At 45.2% G+C, this 18,744-nt stretch overlaps 1 protein-coding gene across 1 annotated transcript; it reads left to right on the plus strand.

The window, feature by feature from the left end:
* The first annotated feature begins 3,692 nt into the window (after positions 1–3,692).
* Positions 3,693–17,468, plus strand: march11 (membrane-associated ring finger (C3HC4) 11). Its single transcript, XM_041949912.1, has 4 exons — positions 3,693–4,049; positions 9,995–10,150; positions 15,728–15,920; positions 17,146–17,468. The coding sequence occupies exons 1-4, from the start codon at positions 3,693–3,695 to the stop codon at positions 17,466–17,468; spliced, it is 1,029 nt and encodes a 342-aa protein (XP_041805846.1).
* Positions 17,469–18,744: the final 1,276 nt, after the last annotated feature.

Below are 18,744 nucleotides of genomic sequence, written 5' to 3' on the forward strand. Positions count from 1 at the left end.
GCAAAACATAAACCTCACTGGCAATTAGCAAATGTTAGCATGCTAAGCTAAGATCTTGAGGACAGTTTAAATGATACCAGCTTAATATCAGTATAAATATTAGCATCGTCATTGTGAGGATGTTAGCATTTAGCTCAAAGCATGGCCTGCCTACAGCCTCACAGATATTTAAATTGTAACTCACAGCTGTATTAATGGTAAATTAATAATTTCCTAAAACTATCAGTTTTAAGACATTTATAAGAACAAGTTTTGGGTTTCCAGGTTGTTGGCATTTAACCCTCATCATGACTCATTGACCTTTTAGCTGTTTAATTGATGGGGAAGGTCAGTCAGAGGACAGTTTGACCTCTGAGTTGACCTCCAGCGCTGCAGTGCAGCTGCGCCAGAAGCCATTTATTACCATTAACGACTGCCAGCTCGATGAATTTTTACAGAAGCATTTTACTGATGAATAGTTTTGTCAATCAAATGTCAGACAGTGAAAAATGTTTGTTGTCGTTCAGATCGTTTGTTTTATTGGACCGACGGATGATGTTCAGTTTGCTATCATAAATGACAAAAAAAGGCATCAAATAGTCACATTTGAGAAGCTGTAATGAGCAAAGTTGAGAAGTTTTCTTTGATAAATGGCAAAAAAAGAACAGCTGATCAGAATAGTTGCTTGATTGATTATTGACTAATCATTGCAGCCCCGTTAGGAACATTTGCAACTGAAAAAAGGGGATTTTTAACAGCCTGGCAACACAAAGTTGTGCTCATTGGTTGCTTAAAAGTGAAAGCATTAGTAAGTGGTTTATTAACCAACACTAAATCGTAAAGCTTTGGTAAAGGGTGACAGATCAGCGTTGGTTTCACTGACCAGTTGTTTGGATGTGGCGTGTCCTGTGTTCCTGAATTCTCATAATAAAGGTCTGTAAAATATGTATTAGGTGGATGGGCGCCACGCTGTCAGACAGAAGGTAAAATCCAAAAGTCCATCTCGGTACCCACCCTGCAGTTCACCCGGCCCTCCCTGCTCTCAGCACGATCCCGGTCTCCCTCCGAGCCCTGGGGACCTGGTATTGATCGGTGCCTCGTAGGTAGTGATTGGACATGAGTGGATAATTTCCTTTGCTGCATTAGAGTCCATTACTGGCCCGCTCCCCGGAAAGCGATAGACATCCTCAAAAAAAGTGGGAGGGGGGGGTAGATTCTTCTTGGAAAAGCAGTCTCCTCCAACAAATGATTCACCGGCTGAGGCTCCTCGCACTTTATTATCAGGTCCACATGGAGGTTGATAACAAGATACTGAGCAACAGCAGAGGAGCTCGTGGCAGTAATGTAGACATTTTGTTTCCAGGTTCGCATTTACAAGCAGAATATAGCCGTTTAATAAATGGTTTATAAGTCACTATAATAGTGTTGTAACCTGAGGTGTTTCTTATTAGTCAGCCACTAACTGACACCTGCAGGAGGAGGCTGCTGTTTGAACGGATGTAATAACCGAAACTGTCTTCAGAGCTGAAATTATGAATGCTCATAAATACTGTACTGCAATAAGCATTATAGAGCGTTAGAAGCCATTTATTAAATGTTTGTATTTCGCTTATCAATACTAAATAGGGGGACAACAATTTTTCTTTATTTTTCACCTTAGATTTGTCTCAATCTGCTTTTGATCTATTCAGGGAGGATTTGTCGAACTTGCAGCACTGCTGTCCTTCATTTTCAGCATCAGCTGAGATTTAACCTGTGCAGTCACACTCTGGGTTTAAAATGCTTTAAAATTTAACTGGAAAAATTATAAAAACTTTTTGCTTCTTTTTGAGAACTCAGCAGAGGAGGAAACACGCTATCAAACTTAGTTCGACCTCTGCAGCATCTGCAGACCACAAACGGCCCACGTGTGTGATTTAGCCTGACAGGTGTTAGTAGAACTGTGGACCATACTGGAGGATTTCATCGCTGGTGAGTTGTAGAGCAGCTTTCTTTGACGTACCTCGCTGACTGAAGTGATTACCTGAAGGAAAATAACAAATGTTCAGTGACGGCTTCTCAAATTTGAAGATTTGTTGCTTCTTTTTACCTTTCGGTTGGACAAAATAGGCAAATTTTTGTTGCCCTTTAAATTAGGCAATTTATTTGAGAAATGATCTTTACATTACTTGATAATGAAAACGCTTGTTTGGTGGCAGGAGACCCTCTGAGCCCCCCCTGAAGGATGCCTGCATAACTACATTTAGAAAAGCGCTGATTTAAGCCACCAGTGTTGCACTGCTTCTGCTCAGTAGCTCCATTAGCTTTTATAGTGTGCTCTGATATGCTGCTGTTATAAGAGCCAACCCCCCCACAGAGGATGTCAGGAGGAGAAGGAGTCAAAGTCTAGCTTCTCGGGTGGCAGCGCGTCCTGTTCTAGACATTTAGAAACCCTCTCAAAGTTACTTCAGGGACCCTTAAAAGAAGCCTTCCAGTAATATCAGAGATCCCTGGAACCGTCTTCACTACTCATGTATCCTCTCCCACCCTGAGAGAGACCCCTGGAACACCATCAGCAGTCTCTTAATTAGCAAAACACCTTTTGACCCCCCTCCAGGACCCCTATAATCCCTCAATAAGACCATGAACTCCCAAAAGAAACCCTGTGACCTAAACCAAATGAATAAAACTGTGGATGCTGCCAATTAGAGCTCGCACAAATTTTCCATATGATTGATGATATTAATGTGAAATTTGTCAAACCACGTTCTGTTAAAGACTCAGAACCCCCTTAGTGGACCCCTGAATTCTCCATCAACCACCTTCAGAGAACCACAGGCTGCCTACCAGAGTTAACAGCTCCATCATTCACAGGCTGAGGCGCCTCTTTAAAATTCAGGGAGGTTTGAGCCTCCACCCTTTGATAATGATGGCATTTGGAGCCCAGCAGGTGACCCCTTTAACACGGGGAGGGTGCTGCGGGTCGCCACATCTCACCACACACACGAGCCGGGTGTCTGTGGCGGGCTGCTCCTCGCCTCCTTCCAGACGGCTGTGCAGGAGGGGTGCGTGCATGGGTCTGCAAAGCTATCTCCTCCATCATATTAATGGGATAATAATGTGATTGATTGGTCATCTCCCCGGGGAAGTGGTCCGTTCTGCTTCCTGGGAGTGCAGGACTCGCCAGACCACTTGCAGCTGACGGGGAAAGATTCTTGCTCAAGAGCCCGTCAGCAGGGTGAGTACTCGACCGCATCAGGGGGGGTTCAGCCCGGGTTGTGCCGTTTGGAGGACGCTCGTCCTTCACCCGCCGCTGCTGTGCAGCTGTCAGCTTCCTCAGTGGGGACTAAAGAGGCGGAGGAGGAGGAGGAGGAGGAAGGGAAGAGGAAGAGGGGGGATCCGGCGCTTTAGGACGGCCGAGTCCCGTTGCGATGCATGGAGGCTGCTTGGAAATGCTCCCCGGGTCTCCGGAGCGCATGAGGCGGGTCCAGCCGACCGACGGGCCGCAGCACCGGGGAGATCCGGCCGCCGAGCCGCAGCTCGACCGAGCTACCACACCATAGGTTCGGCTACAGGAGCTCGGCTCGGTTCGGTATCCACGGAGGCTCATCCTCCGACAGCGCCGTGATCTGGGAACCTGAAGGCTTCATCACATCTGCGTCGCAGTGGTGGCGGATCCTGTGTCAGCGGGCGGGCGGCATCTATGCAATTGTGCCTCGACTTTACATTTTATTATGAGCACAGAGGAGGGAGAGGCGAGTTCAGCTTGTGGGGAGGCGAAGGGAGGCACCACCGTCACCCACTGCCACAACTGGGACGAAGGCGAGCCGCACGGCTCCCAAGGACGTCCAGTCCCCGACCATGAGGACGAGGCAGAGCAGGGAGAGGAGGAAGAGGAGGAGGAGGAGGGCGGCCGGGAGGGCCGGAGCTGCGGGGACGCATGTGGGGACAACAACGCGGGGAATTTTTCCAGTGAGGATGGGGCGGTCGGGGGCAGATCGTGCAAGGTGCAGCCGATGCATTCAAACTGCAGCAGTGAGACCTGCATCCCCACTCCCAGCTGTCGGATCTGCTTCCAAGGCGCAGAACAGGTAAATGTTCCCCCGACGTGCAGGTGAAACCGCTCACAGGTCAGATACCAGCTGTTATCTCATCTACTCTGTGCAGTGTTACCGGATTAAAGGTCCGGGTTTTGTGAATGGTGAAATTTGATTTAAATTGAATGAAGGTGAGGGCAGTCCGCACAGTGCTGGACTCTGATTGGCTGACAGCAGCTCGTCTAATTAAAATGAGGTAAGCCTGCTAAGGGAGGCTTTCACAACATGCTGGAGAGCCAATCAGAACCAGAACCATAATAAATATGAAGACTTGATATGAAACAACTCGAAGCGATCAAAGGTGGAGAGTGTCAAACAGCAGAGACGTTTCAGTTGAACATCTCAGGTGCTGCAGGTGACTTCAGCACCATGGACAGCGAATACACCCACCATTCTGAAGGTGAGCTCTGGGGACCTTCAGGGTCCCTGAGGGCCCCTCAGAAAGCCCCCACATACTGCGGAGTATCAAAATTACCAGTGGGTAGTAAAAATGTTGTTCTTTTTATTCACATTTACGTTTATCTGACAGCTGGTTAGTTCACAGATTTTACAGAGATCATCTTCTAAAATGTGAAACATCTTTTAAAACTATACAACAGTCTATAAAGCAGTTAAAGTTGGTCCCCCGCTGACACGCTACAACATTAAAAGTGCTGCTTGTGCAGTGTTGCATCAGTAATACTCCAGTAGGATGATATATATAATGACACATTCTGAATGGGGGGGCTTATCACACTCATATAAACATGGGTGTCAACAGACAACTGCATGTTACTCTTAAGGTGCAGCTAACATGACATTTACAGGAGATATGAGCAGAAAAGACCGGAAGCAGCTAAAACTGTTCCTGAACATAACACGATATCAAACCAGCAGTAGCCACATGACACCCCCTCCATGGCCATACCCCAGGTCACAAAAACTACCAATTTTTGTATAATGTCATATAATGTTTGTCAGGAGCTCCCAATATCTGACCTTTTTACCAAAATTTTTAATTTCCAAAAACTAAATTATTCCTCATTTTCCTGATGGCCACTTAGAACCTGTCAAAGACCCCTGGAGGTCCCCAAACCCCACTTTTGGAACCATTGACTCCAAAGTTGTCCATAAAAGAAAAGGGTCAATTAAACTGTTTGAAAATAGTTCATAGCAATCCAATCCAGTCATAGCACTCACTTCAGCACCGAGGAAAAAGCTTCAGGTGTTCAACGTGAGTTAACTACACCTGCACTGAAGGTGTTAGTGAGTGAAACACGAGAGGCTGCTTTCACGAAGACAGAATCTGAATAGAAACTTTACGTCTAACAAATACTCCGACAGACGAAGCAGCCGGTTCACCGGTTGCACAAAGCTGCCGAATGCTCCACTCTGCAAGCTACGTGGGCTCTAATTTAAGAGCTTCAGATAAAAGTATGGCCAACGAGCCTCAGCCCGTTAGAAAGTGAAAGTGTCCTGATTTTCTGAATGACTGGAAATAAAATGAAGGCTGAAGACTTCAGCTGTACAGTTAAACAGACATTGAATGAACACCATTCACATTTTTGCAAACTACAATTTTTTTTCTCTGCTTTTATGTCAGTTAAGTTCATAATTAATTTTTTCTTCTCAAATATGTTTATTGAGGTTTTTTTTTTTACATATTAACATAACAACAATAATACAACATCAACAGCGCTCAGTACAGATTGGTCTAGACAGCCTGTACACATGTACTTCTCACATCTGACCAGAACAATGAAAAGGCTTACCCTGTGAGAAAAAAGGACAGATAAAATAGTCAAATAAATGAAATAAAATGAATATATAAATAAAAATATACCCCGGATCACAATTCTAGAAGTTTCAAATTGTCAGGCTGTGATAATATGCAGGAAAGGAGCCATAGGCTGAAGCCACTGTGGAGTTAGAAAAGCGAAGATATGGAGTCCAAATATTCATAAACTGTCCTTCTGACGAGTGAAGCAAGCAGGTCAGGTACTCAAGGGGAAAACATTCCATAATTATCTTATGCCAGTTTGATGTAGTGGGGGGGTTTGTCACTTATCCAAGACAGAAAGATGTTCTTCCTTGCTGCATATGTAAGGATATTATACAGTCTTGTAGAGTCAACACCCACAATAGAATCTTGACTGGGGTAACCTAGGATCAAAGAAAGAGGGTCCATGTGTAACACAACACCAAATATATTTTCCAGATCTTGCAAAACATCCATCCAATATGTTTGAATTTAAGGACGGGACCAAATACAGTGAGTATAGGTACCAACTGAGATTTTACATTTTCATAATTAAAATAACGTTTTGTAAGACTGAAAACATGAAAACATTTAGCGCTGAGTGCAGGTTTTATACTTCTGACAGCTGATATGACACAGATTGAAAAAACAAAATTTGTCCGGCCTGGTGCCATTAAACCTGAGAAGAAGTAGTAATGTATGTCAGTAATGGATGAATGGACTCAAGCTCCACTTCCTGTCTCTCTCTCTCTCTCTCTCTCCCTCTCTCTCTCTCTCATATAGAAAAAAATAAAATTAAAACATAATATGTTAATACAAGTTTATTTCAAACAGGAAGTTGCTCTACATCAGGTGAAGCATTAACACACAACAAACGAGAAAATAAAATCCTGCACTAAAACCAGAATAATGATGATCAAACACTTTGTGTTGTAACTGAAGTGTTTTTTGATTCCTGTGTAGAGTCAGTTTAAGTTAAAGTCAGCTGTTCAATCAATACACAATGAGACAAACTGCATCACATCCATCAGATCAGAAGTGCAGGACGACTGACTCGTGATCGATGTATAATAGATATCGTCATCGAGTGGTGCATCACTTTAACTGTCTGCACGTCTTCCTGGGGGTGGATGGACAGATGTGGACCTGCAGGGACAAGGGGACACTCTGTCCACCCGCCGCTGAAATCTGACACTCTGCAGGCCTATTTGGATCGTGACAGCGAGCCTCGATGAGGGACAATTCGTCCTCTCCAGGGCTTAAAGGAAAGAGAGGAGTCAGGGCAGTAAATGCCAAAGTGAATATCCTGTCTTCCGAACGTGGGCTATAGCCTATTAGCAGAGCTAATCTAATAGCTCTGCCTCCGGGTCCAGACTGATATTTGATTTTGATACAAGGCCGCGGGCCGGGAAAGCTCACCAGTTATCATGAAGATTGCAAAACAGAAATTTGACACTTTAAATATTCATGATGAGCAGAGAGAGTGAGATGTTATTGAACACCAGAAGGCAAACTTCCTTCACGAAGCTGCCGCTTCATTCACAAAACCGTGCAAGGAGATGATCAGATTCAAGATTCAAGAACCTTTAGCATGACATGTCAATGAAATGTGCACCCCCATGTCAGAGACAAGATAATAAAGATAAGAAAGATTATAAAATAAAATTAGGTTACTAGAATAAAATAAACCAACATGCAGTAAAAATATTCAGAAATGCAATAAAAATATACTAAACAATAAAATATAGCAGTGAAATGAACCGACAGCAGCTGAAATATACTAAAATGTATGTACTGAATGCAAATGGCTGAGCATTTAGTTAAGTGTGTGTGTGTACTTAAATGTTAACTACACAGAACCCTGCAGTTCCTCCTTAACTCTGGAAACAGCGGCTGACAAAAGAATCTCAGGTCCAGGTCCAGGTCCAGGTCCACATGCTGTCTGCAGCTTCCACTCACATCCACAGCACAAGTTGGCTCGGCTGTGATGAAACTGTCTGAACTTGTTTTACAGTATTTATTTGCAGCTTTCTGCTAAATAAGATAAGATAAGACTTTATTAATCCCCAGCCCAGGAAATTTGGGTATCACAGGCAGCAGGTAATGGCAGTTGGACAAAAAAAAGCGAAATAGAGAAATACAAAATACAAAATGAGAGCTGACTATATACAGTATATGTACATTTTATACAAAGTACTACTGTATATAAAAGAAAACATATGTAATATATATATATATATATATATATATATATTACATATGTTACAAAGAACTATAAGACAAGTTGTCATAAAACTGCCAAAAACTGGCCTGCTCTGTCCGCTGATGAAGAACATGTGATGTGAGTCAAAAGCTCTAAGCGGACCTATTTGGAAACTCTTTCTCAGGAGCTAATTGACAAAACAATCTCACTTACTTGTTTTCGGAGCGTTCACCATGCGATGAAGACTGTTAGACTGTTAGAAATGGTAGAAAGCTCCAGAACAAGTGAGAAAGGCCCCTTGAGTTGAGATTTTGTGTAAATCTTTAAACCCGTCCAACAAAACTTCTTAATTCAAGGTTCATTTAGAGGACTAGCTTTTTGGGGAGCTTTCAGCCACGTACACATTGTATACGGTGATGAAAACCACGAGCTGCAGGTGAAAGTGCTTTAAAAAAGGAAGAAGAGGTTGTTGAATTAAGATGATTTTTGATATCGAGCTACTTTTTTCCAAGGTTAAAGATGAACTTTCATGCACAGTGTTGTGTTTTTGCCGGTCGAGCAGTTATGGACCTATATTCCCTCCCCTTTCCTGTCTCTCCATCATAAAGACACACGTGGATCTATTCTAGTTCCATTAACGCCCTTCAGCTGAAGCCTTGTTGACCTTTTGTGCACTCCAGCATCCATTGGTCTTCATGGCGCTAAAATAACTGGAGCGTTTTCAACAAGCGTCCCCTTCGAGAATTCAGAGACGTATTAAAATCGTCCTTCGTGAAGGTTTTATCAGCCTTGGCTTCGGTGCAGAGCTGACCCGCGCCAGTCCATTCAAACAGAAGCCTCCGAGGCCCTTTTAAACCCGCGAGGTTAATATGACGTGATGAAAAACGAGCTCCCTGACCGCTGACCTTAATCTACTATTAATATGGCACTCACGGCCCAGCCGGCAGGTCAGAGCTACGGTAATGGCTGCTTGAGGAACGGCTGGAGCGAGAGCAAAGCCCGTCAGAACAAACAGATACGGCTGTAATGATTAATGTCGCGCTGCATCCTGCCGTTAATATCCCCCAGCGCCGTAACTTTGAGGAATGATCATTGATCCGAGCGATGCCGGTAAAACCCCCCCGCTGAACGAGTCGTGTGTTTTCTGTGATGTATGACCTGCTGGGAGAAAAGGCCGAACCGAGGCCTGAAGACAAGCGCCCGTCGATGATGGGAAGCCGACACGCAGACTGTATGATAAATATTGGCCCGAAAGCAGATCTGATCTCTGAGCTTTAATCTGTCACAGGTGTTACAGGGACTGACCTGAATCCCTGAAACACCAGACGACACGTGAATATTAAGGAGCTACAGCCAATTTACAGCCTCACAGCTGTTCCAGCAGACCTCAGCTTCCTCTCTGCTGACACCTCAGCTTCATCATGTCTGCTGTAGCTTTTATGTCACTAAACTTTCGTCACATGAGTATTTTGGGCTGTTAAAGGAACAAAAGTTTAGCACGATGACATTAGCTCATTAGCAATTAACGCTAAATACAGCAGAGGATGATGGGAATGTCGTTCGCTTTGTAGGTGTTTGGTCATGAATTAAAGACAAACTGACCCGATGATGCTGGAAGAAAAGTTATCACCGTTCGTTCTTAGCTGGAAGCAGCTGTCACAGCAGCCGTTGAGATGTTTCAGTCCGGACCGAAGTGTTGGACCGACTGACAGACGGACACTGTCAGAGCCGCGCTGTTACCATGACAACAAAACACAAACGGCAGGTTCATCACGATGGTAAATGTGCGATGTGTTGGTGAAAGCCAGTGGCTGCCTTTAAGCTAGTGTCTTGTACAGTTTTTAATCCCTCCAGTCCGGGACGCCCCCTGCCTGGGTTTTCTTGCCTGGTATTATGGGAGTAACCCTTTCCGACTGCTTCATTATAATATTTCTCTCCCTGTTGTCCCACATTTAATCCCTCCTGACGTTTGACCTTTGCCCTCCCTCTGGTCTCCAGGGCGACCTGCTGAACCCGTGTCGGTGCGACGGCTCGGTGCGTTACACCCACCAGCACTGCCTGCTGAAGTGGATCAGCGAGCGAGGCTGCTGGACCTGCGAGCTGTGCTGCTACCGTTTCCACGTCATCGCCATCAACATGAAGAGACCGTGGCAGGTAAAGTCCTGCAGGAGGTCTGCTGCTGCTGCAGCTTTCACCCAATATACACATTACACACTACACAAAAAAATGAAGGGAACACTAAAATAAAACTTCCTAGATCTGAATGAATGAAATATTTGTTCCTTACATAGTTGAATGTGCTTGGAGTCACACTCAAAATTAAAGTGGAAAAACAGGCTGATCCATGTGATGTTATGTCCTTCAAACAAGTCAAAATGAGGCTCAGTAGTGTGTGTGGCCTCCACGTGCCTGTATGACCTCCCTACAACGCCTGGGCATGCTCCTGATGAGGTGGCAGATGGTCTGCAGAGGGATCTTCTCCCAGACCTGGACTGTCACATGTGCTCAGTGTGAACCTGCTTTCATCTGTGAAGAGCACAGGGCGCCAGTGGTGAATTTTTCCAATCTTGGTGTTCTCTGGCAAATGCCAAACATCCTGCATGGTGTTGGGCTGTAAGCACCACCCCCACCTGTGGACGTCGGGCCCTCATACCACCCTCATGGCATCTGTTTCTGACCGTTTGAGCAGACACATGCACATTTGTGGCCTGCTGGAGGTCATTTTGCAGGGCTCTGGCAGTGCTCCTCCTGTTCCTCCTTGCACAAAGGCAGAGGTAGCGGTGCTGCTGCTGGGTTGTTGCCCTCCTACGGCCTCCTCCACGTCTCCTGATGTACTGGCCTGTCTCCTGGTAGCGCCTCCATGCTCTGGACGCTGTCAGACACAGCAAACCTTCTTGCCACAGCTCGCATTGATGTGCCATCCTGGATGAGCTGCACCACCTGAGCCACTCGTGTGGGTTGTAGACTCCGTCTCATGCTGCCACTAGAGTGAAAACACCGCCAGCTCTCAAAAGTGAGCAAAACATCAGCCAGAAAGCACAGGAACTGAGAAGTGGTCTGTCATCACCACCTGCAGAACCACTCCTTTATTGGGGGTGTCTTGCTTTTTGCCTATAATTTCCACCTGTTGTCTGTTCCATTTGCACAACAGCAGGTGAAATTGCTTGTCAATCGTTGTCGCTCCCTAAGTGGCCAGTTTGATTTCACAGAAGTGTGATTGACTTGGAGTTGTGTTGTTTAAGTGTTCCCCATGCTCTACCTTTATTTTATCATTTTTCACCTAAAAGAACATCATCATCATCATCATCATCATCATCATCATCATCAGCTTGTGGCTACAGAGCTGCTATAAACGGCTCTTATTAAAAAAGACTGATATATTAGTGAGCGGCCACCTCTGAGGTTGAGATTTGAGCCGACTGAAACGACTCGGTGAAGGTCGAGGACAGGTGATGAGTAAAAGAAGTCCTCGCTGGCCCTTAGTAGGAATCTGCATGTGGTCTCTGATGAAGACTCTCGCAGATGAAGGCGCTCGGAGGAAGTGTGCGTCTGAATTAAAGCCTGCTGTTTCGCTTCTATTCATATCCCTCCGCAGTCAAGAAGCCGGGTGGAGTTTTGATGGTTTTAGCTCGGTTTCTCGCTCTTTCTCTCCACGGAGACGGGACTTGGAAGCAGTTTGGAACAGAGAGGCTGACTTCGATGATCTGCTGCCTCATTTTTTTTTTTTTTTCCTGCAGCGCTTCCTTTAAACCCCTGAAACCGCTGAGCCTGAAAAGACAGCAGACATTTGGGAGGTTTAAAGTGCGCCTGCTCACTGCTTTTATCTGTTTTAATGCTAATCTGAACAGCACATGATGCCAAAAAAAGCTGATCTCTCTGATTGATGGAACTGAAGTCACATGTGGCTGTAACACACACGTCACATGAAGGCGTGGGCTTCAATGATGGAAATCATTTAAACAGCGAGTTGTCCTGAAAAACACTCAGATTTGAAGTATAAATGTCTGACCAGCAGTGAGCCTCAAACTGCCGCCATTAAACTCTTTATGGCTTTTTTACAGCAGTAAACCTTTCAGGTTAGCGTCTCTCCCACCGAGCGTGTCCTCTAAATCAGTGGTCCCCAACCTTTTCTGTACCATGGCCCAGTTTAATGTCTCACAATATTTTCACGGCCCAGTCTAAAGGTGTAGCAGATAAAAACAAAATAAAATGATGAGATCGGCATTAAAAACTGTGGTATTTTCTCTTTAATAATAATAATAACAATAATAATGAACGTAAATCCACTTTTTAATCATGTCAAGAGGACCTGGCTGCAGACTGCCACTGTCAGGCACCTCCACTGTCAGTACGGGAAATCACGTGATACATTTCAAAATAAAATTGCAAAAAAATAAAAAAAACAAATTATGTGAAAAAACAAAATAATGGAAATTATTTTTTCTTTCTGTGCGGCCCAGTACCAAATGACCCGCGGCCCACTAGTGGGCCACAGCCCACGGGTTGGGGATCAATGCTCTAAATGATCATAGAGACGTTAACAAGAGGTTGTTTTTACCGTCTCTGATGCATCGACCCCCCAGTTGGATTTCTGCTCAAAAATCTTTGCAGCTTCTCTGGTGGAGGGAAACAGCCTCGCAGAGCTGAGCTGGTGAAAGCAGTTTCACTGCCAAGCTGACAGCAAACAAACCCACCTGCGTCCGCCAGAGCCCCCCCCCCCCATGCTGAATGAATCACTTAAACTTCATTTCAAAACCCAAATTTAGAAGCGCTCCGACTCTATAATTATGTTTTTCCTGCTTCTTTACCCTCTAAATAAACACCTTTTAATGGCAGCTTGTTATTTTAGAAATGACTCATCGATCATAAAATGTTGAAATACGAGGAAAAATCTGCCACAAGCGCAATTTCTGTCCTTTTTAAAGGTGATTTTCAGTCTGTTCAGCAGAGCGGCTGCAATGAAACGCTGTGCTTCAGTGATGAAATGTCTGAACGGATCCCTGACAAAACCAAAACCAAAAATGCTTTTCCCCATAATCTTATAATCACACATACAGACGCAGTCTTCTGAGATGTCTGAATATCTGAGAGCTGCCTTCGGAAACAGGAGGTTTAAATAAACCCTGAATTAAGCCTTTAAAGTCTGTAAGAATGAACGTGAGAGCAGACTGAGGAACATTAACAGCATGACTTTCAGTTTAAAAGTAAGATCACAACAAATCGTTACGCCTTAAATCGATTTAACACATTTACATTAATGAGGAGTGACGAGGGGGCGCAGCCTAACATTAAATGAATGGGTCGTAGTCACAGACTGTAGAAAACATGGACGTGTTTAAGCCGTAATATTATTTAAACCAGCGAGTCATATAAAAATTCACCCCGTACAGTTGTCATGAACGAGGAAATTATCTATAGAGACCAAAACTGCTTTTTGTAACAGGCTGCTAAAATGTTTATTTATGCTGTAACGCGTTTTAATGTGGAGGTCTATGGGGACTGACTCGCTTTTGGAGGCAGCCTCAAGTGGTCCTTTGAGGAACTGCAGTTTGTTTGAGGTCGCTGCTTGGTACCTATGACGACCTACGACCTGTGCGGCCATTTTTCTGGTGAGGGCGGACTGGTTTCGGTTCACTCTCTTAGAAATCAGTTAAAAGTCAGTGCAAATAAAATGTTTGGGTTGCCAGGTTTGTGTTTATCCTCCTCCATGGTGGCACTTTCATTGCTCGTCTAACGCTTTAATTAGCTGCAGACTTCCGTCTTCTTCAGAGAAAGCATGTGTTGCGAGCTGCTGTGGAGTTTAAGAGACGTGAGCACTTAACAGGCCCGGTCTAACAAAAGGTGCAATCAGGTTGCATTTTGGGAAGTGTAGCTGTCAGTGTTTTTGCGGCTGGGGCGATACTGTGAGCTACAAATGAGGAGATTTCTACCTCTGCTTTCTAAAACCTGGCTTCTCAACACAAAACCCTTGGAGTGCTTTTTCAAGGGTTTCTGCTCAACTAGCGTGTAAAAGCTACCGAGCACCTACAGCAACTTAATAAAGAGTTTAAATCCTGGCGGTGGTTTTCAGTAGCTTGAGGCGAACGCAGCGTCGAGCGTGAATGTTTCTGTTTCCTCTCCGGGTCTCTGCTGTCAGCTTGGAACGTCAGGATTTCTTCAGTCCTCGTTTCCTCCGAAGCCGAACGGGCTTAAAATATCTGCATCCTGGATTCTTTCGCCGAAGAGCGTTCAGGCCTTCGCAGATCTGTTCGCTCCAGATGGGACCTGAGTCACCGGCAGACTGCACAAACACAGCTGAGGCACAGCAGAGCTCTGCTTCCTGTCCACTCCGTCTGCCTCCAGTCTTTCCTCCCAAACAGCCTCCCCACCATCATCCGCTCAGCATCAACGCTGTTTCCATCAGGGTTATTCTGTGCTTTATTTTCTCCTCCTCCTCGCTCCTGTTTTCTCTCATTGATTTGGCTCAGTCTCTTAAATCTGTTCTCCCCATAACTCTTGTCCTCCTCTTTCATTTTCTTCCTCTTTCCTCTTCCTCTTGGCCCCCTCCATCTCCTCTTTTTAGAGATGCTGTCGTGCTTGTAGCAGGTTTTTCAGGGCAGCGTGAAAATGTCTGGTCACGATTTTGCGTTTGCCGTCTTCTGAAGTGAGGCGTCCTGTTCTGGTTGATGTGGTTTTGCAGCTGGGTGAGGGTCCTGCCAGTCAGACAGCAGAGAGGACAGGCTCCTTTAGCTGCAAGGAAAGAGTTTTCATGCTTTCTGGGCATGTGGGGGCAGCAGACTCGAGCTGCGAGCACAGCACTGACATGTCATCACGCCATCAGACAGGAGCAACATTAACGTTCATTAGAAGTCGAGCAATGAACAGAAGTGCTAAATGCTCCACCATGTTCACCAAATATTCTGCCGGGTGGTGCTGAGCAGGTGGTGTAAAGTGTGTATTCATTCGCTGAAAGTCAACCCTATGTATATATATATATCACATAGAGGGAAAGCATGTCAGTATTATCAAAATGATGGCTGTTATATGCATGCATGATGATATGGATGCATTACTATGATATAAATTATTCACATGTAAAGGTAGTGATATTTTTAAATTTATAAGATACTTTTCCTACATTATTCATAATATAAGTGAGGTCCATACGGCCTCCATATATATATATATATATATATATATATATATATATATATATAACCTCATATATATTTTATTGTTATTATCATCATTACTATTAATAATAATAGTAGTAGTATTAACTTTTTCCAGGCTACTCAAGGTCCCGTCCCAGTTTGAAACAGTGCTGACAGAGACCTGCGAGGGTTTTGAATGAAGTCAAGAAATGACGCTCTCCACCAGCTGAGGGCAAAAGAACAAAATGATTTGTTCAAATGATCTAAAACATCGGTTTTTGGTTTTCCTGACATGCGAGGATTGCTGTGTGTGTGCAGCACGTGTCCTAAAACTGCAGCAGTGCATCATGTCACAGTAAAGGTTGTAATCCCATGATGACCTTCCTCTGGACGCCATCACGCTTCAGGGCGCGTGTTGCACTTTGAGAAGGAGGCCGGGTGTACGCTGACACTGAAGACCTGCCGCCTCTCATTCTGGTTCCTTCAAACCTGGCAGTGGTTTTAACCGACCTGTCGAGGAGGCAGATCAGAAAATACTTACACGACCGGTTTCCACTAAAGTCACGGCCTGTTTTGTCTCTCTCTCGTCTGTGAACAGTGGCAGTCTATCACCATCACCCTGGTGGAGAAGGTGCAGATCATCGCCGTGTTCCTGGGCTCGCTCTTCCTGGTGGCGAGCATCTCCTGGCTGCTGTGGTCGGCCCTCAGCCCGCAGGCCGTCTGGCAGCGTCGTGACGTCCTCTTCCAGATCTGCTACGGCATGTACGGCTTCATGGACCTGGTCTGCGTAGGTGAGCTGTCAACTGTCCTGCAGTTATACATGAACTCTGTTTGTTCTTTCATGTTTGCATATAGAATCTGGCATTTTCGGTCCATTTATCTGTCATTGCAGCTCGTGTAGCACGACCTCACAGACAGAACTGTCCAGTAAAGACTTCATGAAAAGACGTGATGGAGAAATGCATTTTTAAACACTGCTGACTGTCAGTATCATATTTATAAGACGCACACAGCGCTCATCACAACCTGAAACCTCTCACCGACTGCACCGACCACACTTTGTGATTGATTGTTGCTGTAGACTCAAAGTTTTGTACAAATAAATTCATCTTGGAAAATTATGCAACTTTAAAAGAACGTTGAATTAGCCATTAGCATTTCTGTTTGCAGTTTAGCCACTGATGCACCGACAGCTGTCACTGAAATACCAAAAAAAAAGCTTTAAAAACTGATGATTTTGCCTTTAACAGACATTTATTATCAGAAACGATAATATACTCATAAAATGTGAGTCACAATGAACCTAAAATACATCCGTCATGTCTGTGTGTTCAGATTTGACTGAGCGACTTGGAGAAAAGTACGATTTTTGGTGCAAATTCTGGCAGTAAAGTATCTTAATCTCAGTGGTTACAGTCGAGTTTCAGCTTGATGAGTCAAAGACCTGAAAAACTGAAGACTTTTATACTCCGTCTCAGATTTGTGGACCCTTTTATTGTATTTGTGAAAGTTTCCTTTAAAAAAATCTACATAAGCTGTCAGATGCAGTTAAAGAATCACTTTTCAGTCGAGGTGAAATGCTTTGAGTTCATGGATTTGAGTATTTAGTCAAAGATTTCTTGAAACCCCGTCGCAGTGACATATGAGCCTGTTTTCAAAGTCTGCTCCAGCTGTGTTTTTGACTGGCGGTGAAATCAGCGTCTCCCAAGTCTGAAACCGGGTTTAAGGAGTTTTGGGTCTTCATGTGATCTTTGGTTCCAGGGAAGTTGTGAACCAGGCGGCTGAGTTCAGCTTCGGATGGCAGGCTAGTTGGAGCGCAGGCTTATCGTTCTCTACGGTCTATCATCAAACCTGCGTTGTCTACAAACCGTTGTCCAGAAACCGTAAACTGAGTTTGAAGAAGACGAGGCATGTCGAAGAATATTCTGGTTCAGAATATTTGATGACAGCTAAAAATGTGACTGTTTTGTTTCAATGCTCCTTTAATGTCTTTTTTTTTTTTTGTCCTTGTAACAGGCTTGATTGTCCACGAGGGGGCAGCAGTGTACAACGTCTTCATGCGCTGGCGGGCCGTCAACCTGCACTGGGATGTTCAGAGCTACGATAAAGCGAAGGACATGGAGGAGACGAGCACTGGCCATTCCTCACTGGCCCCCAGGACGCTGTGGTTGCCTCTGGCCACCTTCGGGCCCAGCGGCCCCTTACAGCCCACCCAGCTGGGGCCGCAGCCGTGGTCCTGCCTCTGTTTGGCCCCCTTCTGCCCCGGCCTGTTGCCCCGAAACGACCTCAGCCAGGACAGTGACTCAGGAGAGGTCGTCATTCGTGTAACATCAGTGTGACTCCAGGCCGTTTTTATGCAGGAACAAAACATCTGACGGCGGTCACGAGCCGAGCTCCTCCGCGTTCGAGCGCCACGCAACCTGATTTTCCCGTTTCTGAATGTTTTCCTCGTGAGTTAGAATCGTTCGTCTGCTCTGAGGCTGGTCCTCAAAACTATCTCAGCAGCTGAGCTGACTCATGTGGTGCTGTTGCCTTTGTGTTGACTTCTCAGCGTACAGACATACGACCCGCTCTCACCTCCACCCGTTCTCTCCCCTGACCGCCGCTCAGCGTTCACGTCGTGCGGGATAAAAGCTAGTGATGGGAGCATTCGCAGACTGGCTGCGTGAGAATAAACAGCGTGTCACTTAAATTTGGCTTTAACCAACGTGAACAGCGGGCGTTCACTGGTGCAGGTATGACTGAACAGTTTGTTCTACGTAGACTCAAGGAGACCGGCCTAGTTGCCACATGGCGTGAACACAGCAGAGGAGCTGACGCCCAAAAGTATCTTCACGCGTCCTGGTGATGCTTCATTTTACAGCAGCGGAGCTTCTTATAACGTCAAAGAACTGATATGTGATGACATTTAAAAGAAAGAAAGAAAATTCTTCATCAACAACCTGTTTATGAAGTCAGATGTTTGGCTCAGAACTTCTCTGTTTACCTTGTGATTGGTACCAAATCATTAAAACATTACAGGCCTGTAAAATGAAGCCTTGATTACATTTCATGGCAACAAGCCTAAAGGTGTGAAGCCCACATGAGCAGCCCAGAGACTCGCTTTGAGCTCATCCTGAAGCTGCATTTGGACGCTCACCGTCCAAAGACTCCAGCGTCCGTGCCCACTTAAAGGATAACTTTCGTTTTTTACAACCTGGACCTTATTTGTAGCATTAAATACGACCATTTACTCACCCAGACTACTTTGGTGGTATTTGGAGTTGTTTTGAAGAAATTAGCCCCAGAGGAGCGGCGCGTATATCCATATAATGCGAGTAATCGGGGCATCCATGCGCAGCCTCTATATAACGCATAATCTGTGGCGAAACTCGTTCATATTCCAATATTTAGTTCTGATATGCTGGTGCTATTCCCCTCTGAGCCGGCGGTCGGCTAGTTTAGCTGTAGTTTGGCACAGCTGTGGTTCGTTATTGCGTATTCGTAGCCGACCGCCGCAGAGTCAGCCGTGTTGTGGCCGGCTGCTCGGAGGGCCCGGCGTTCGGTAATGACATCATCCACGTCAGAGGTAGTTGTCTAGAGACGCCGGATGTTGATAACATGCCACCACGGGCT

The sequence above is a fragment of the Chelmon rostratus genome, chromosome 12 (genome assembly GCF_017976325.1).
Source record: "Chelmon rostratus isolate fCheRos1 chromosome 12, fCheRos1.pri, whole genome shotgun sequence".
NCBI classification, from domain to species: domain Eukaryota; kingdom Metazoa; phylum Chordata; class Actinopteri; order Chaetodontiformes; family Chaetodontidae; genus Chelmon; species Chelmon rostratus.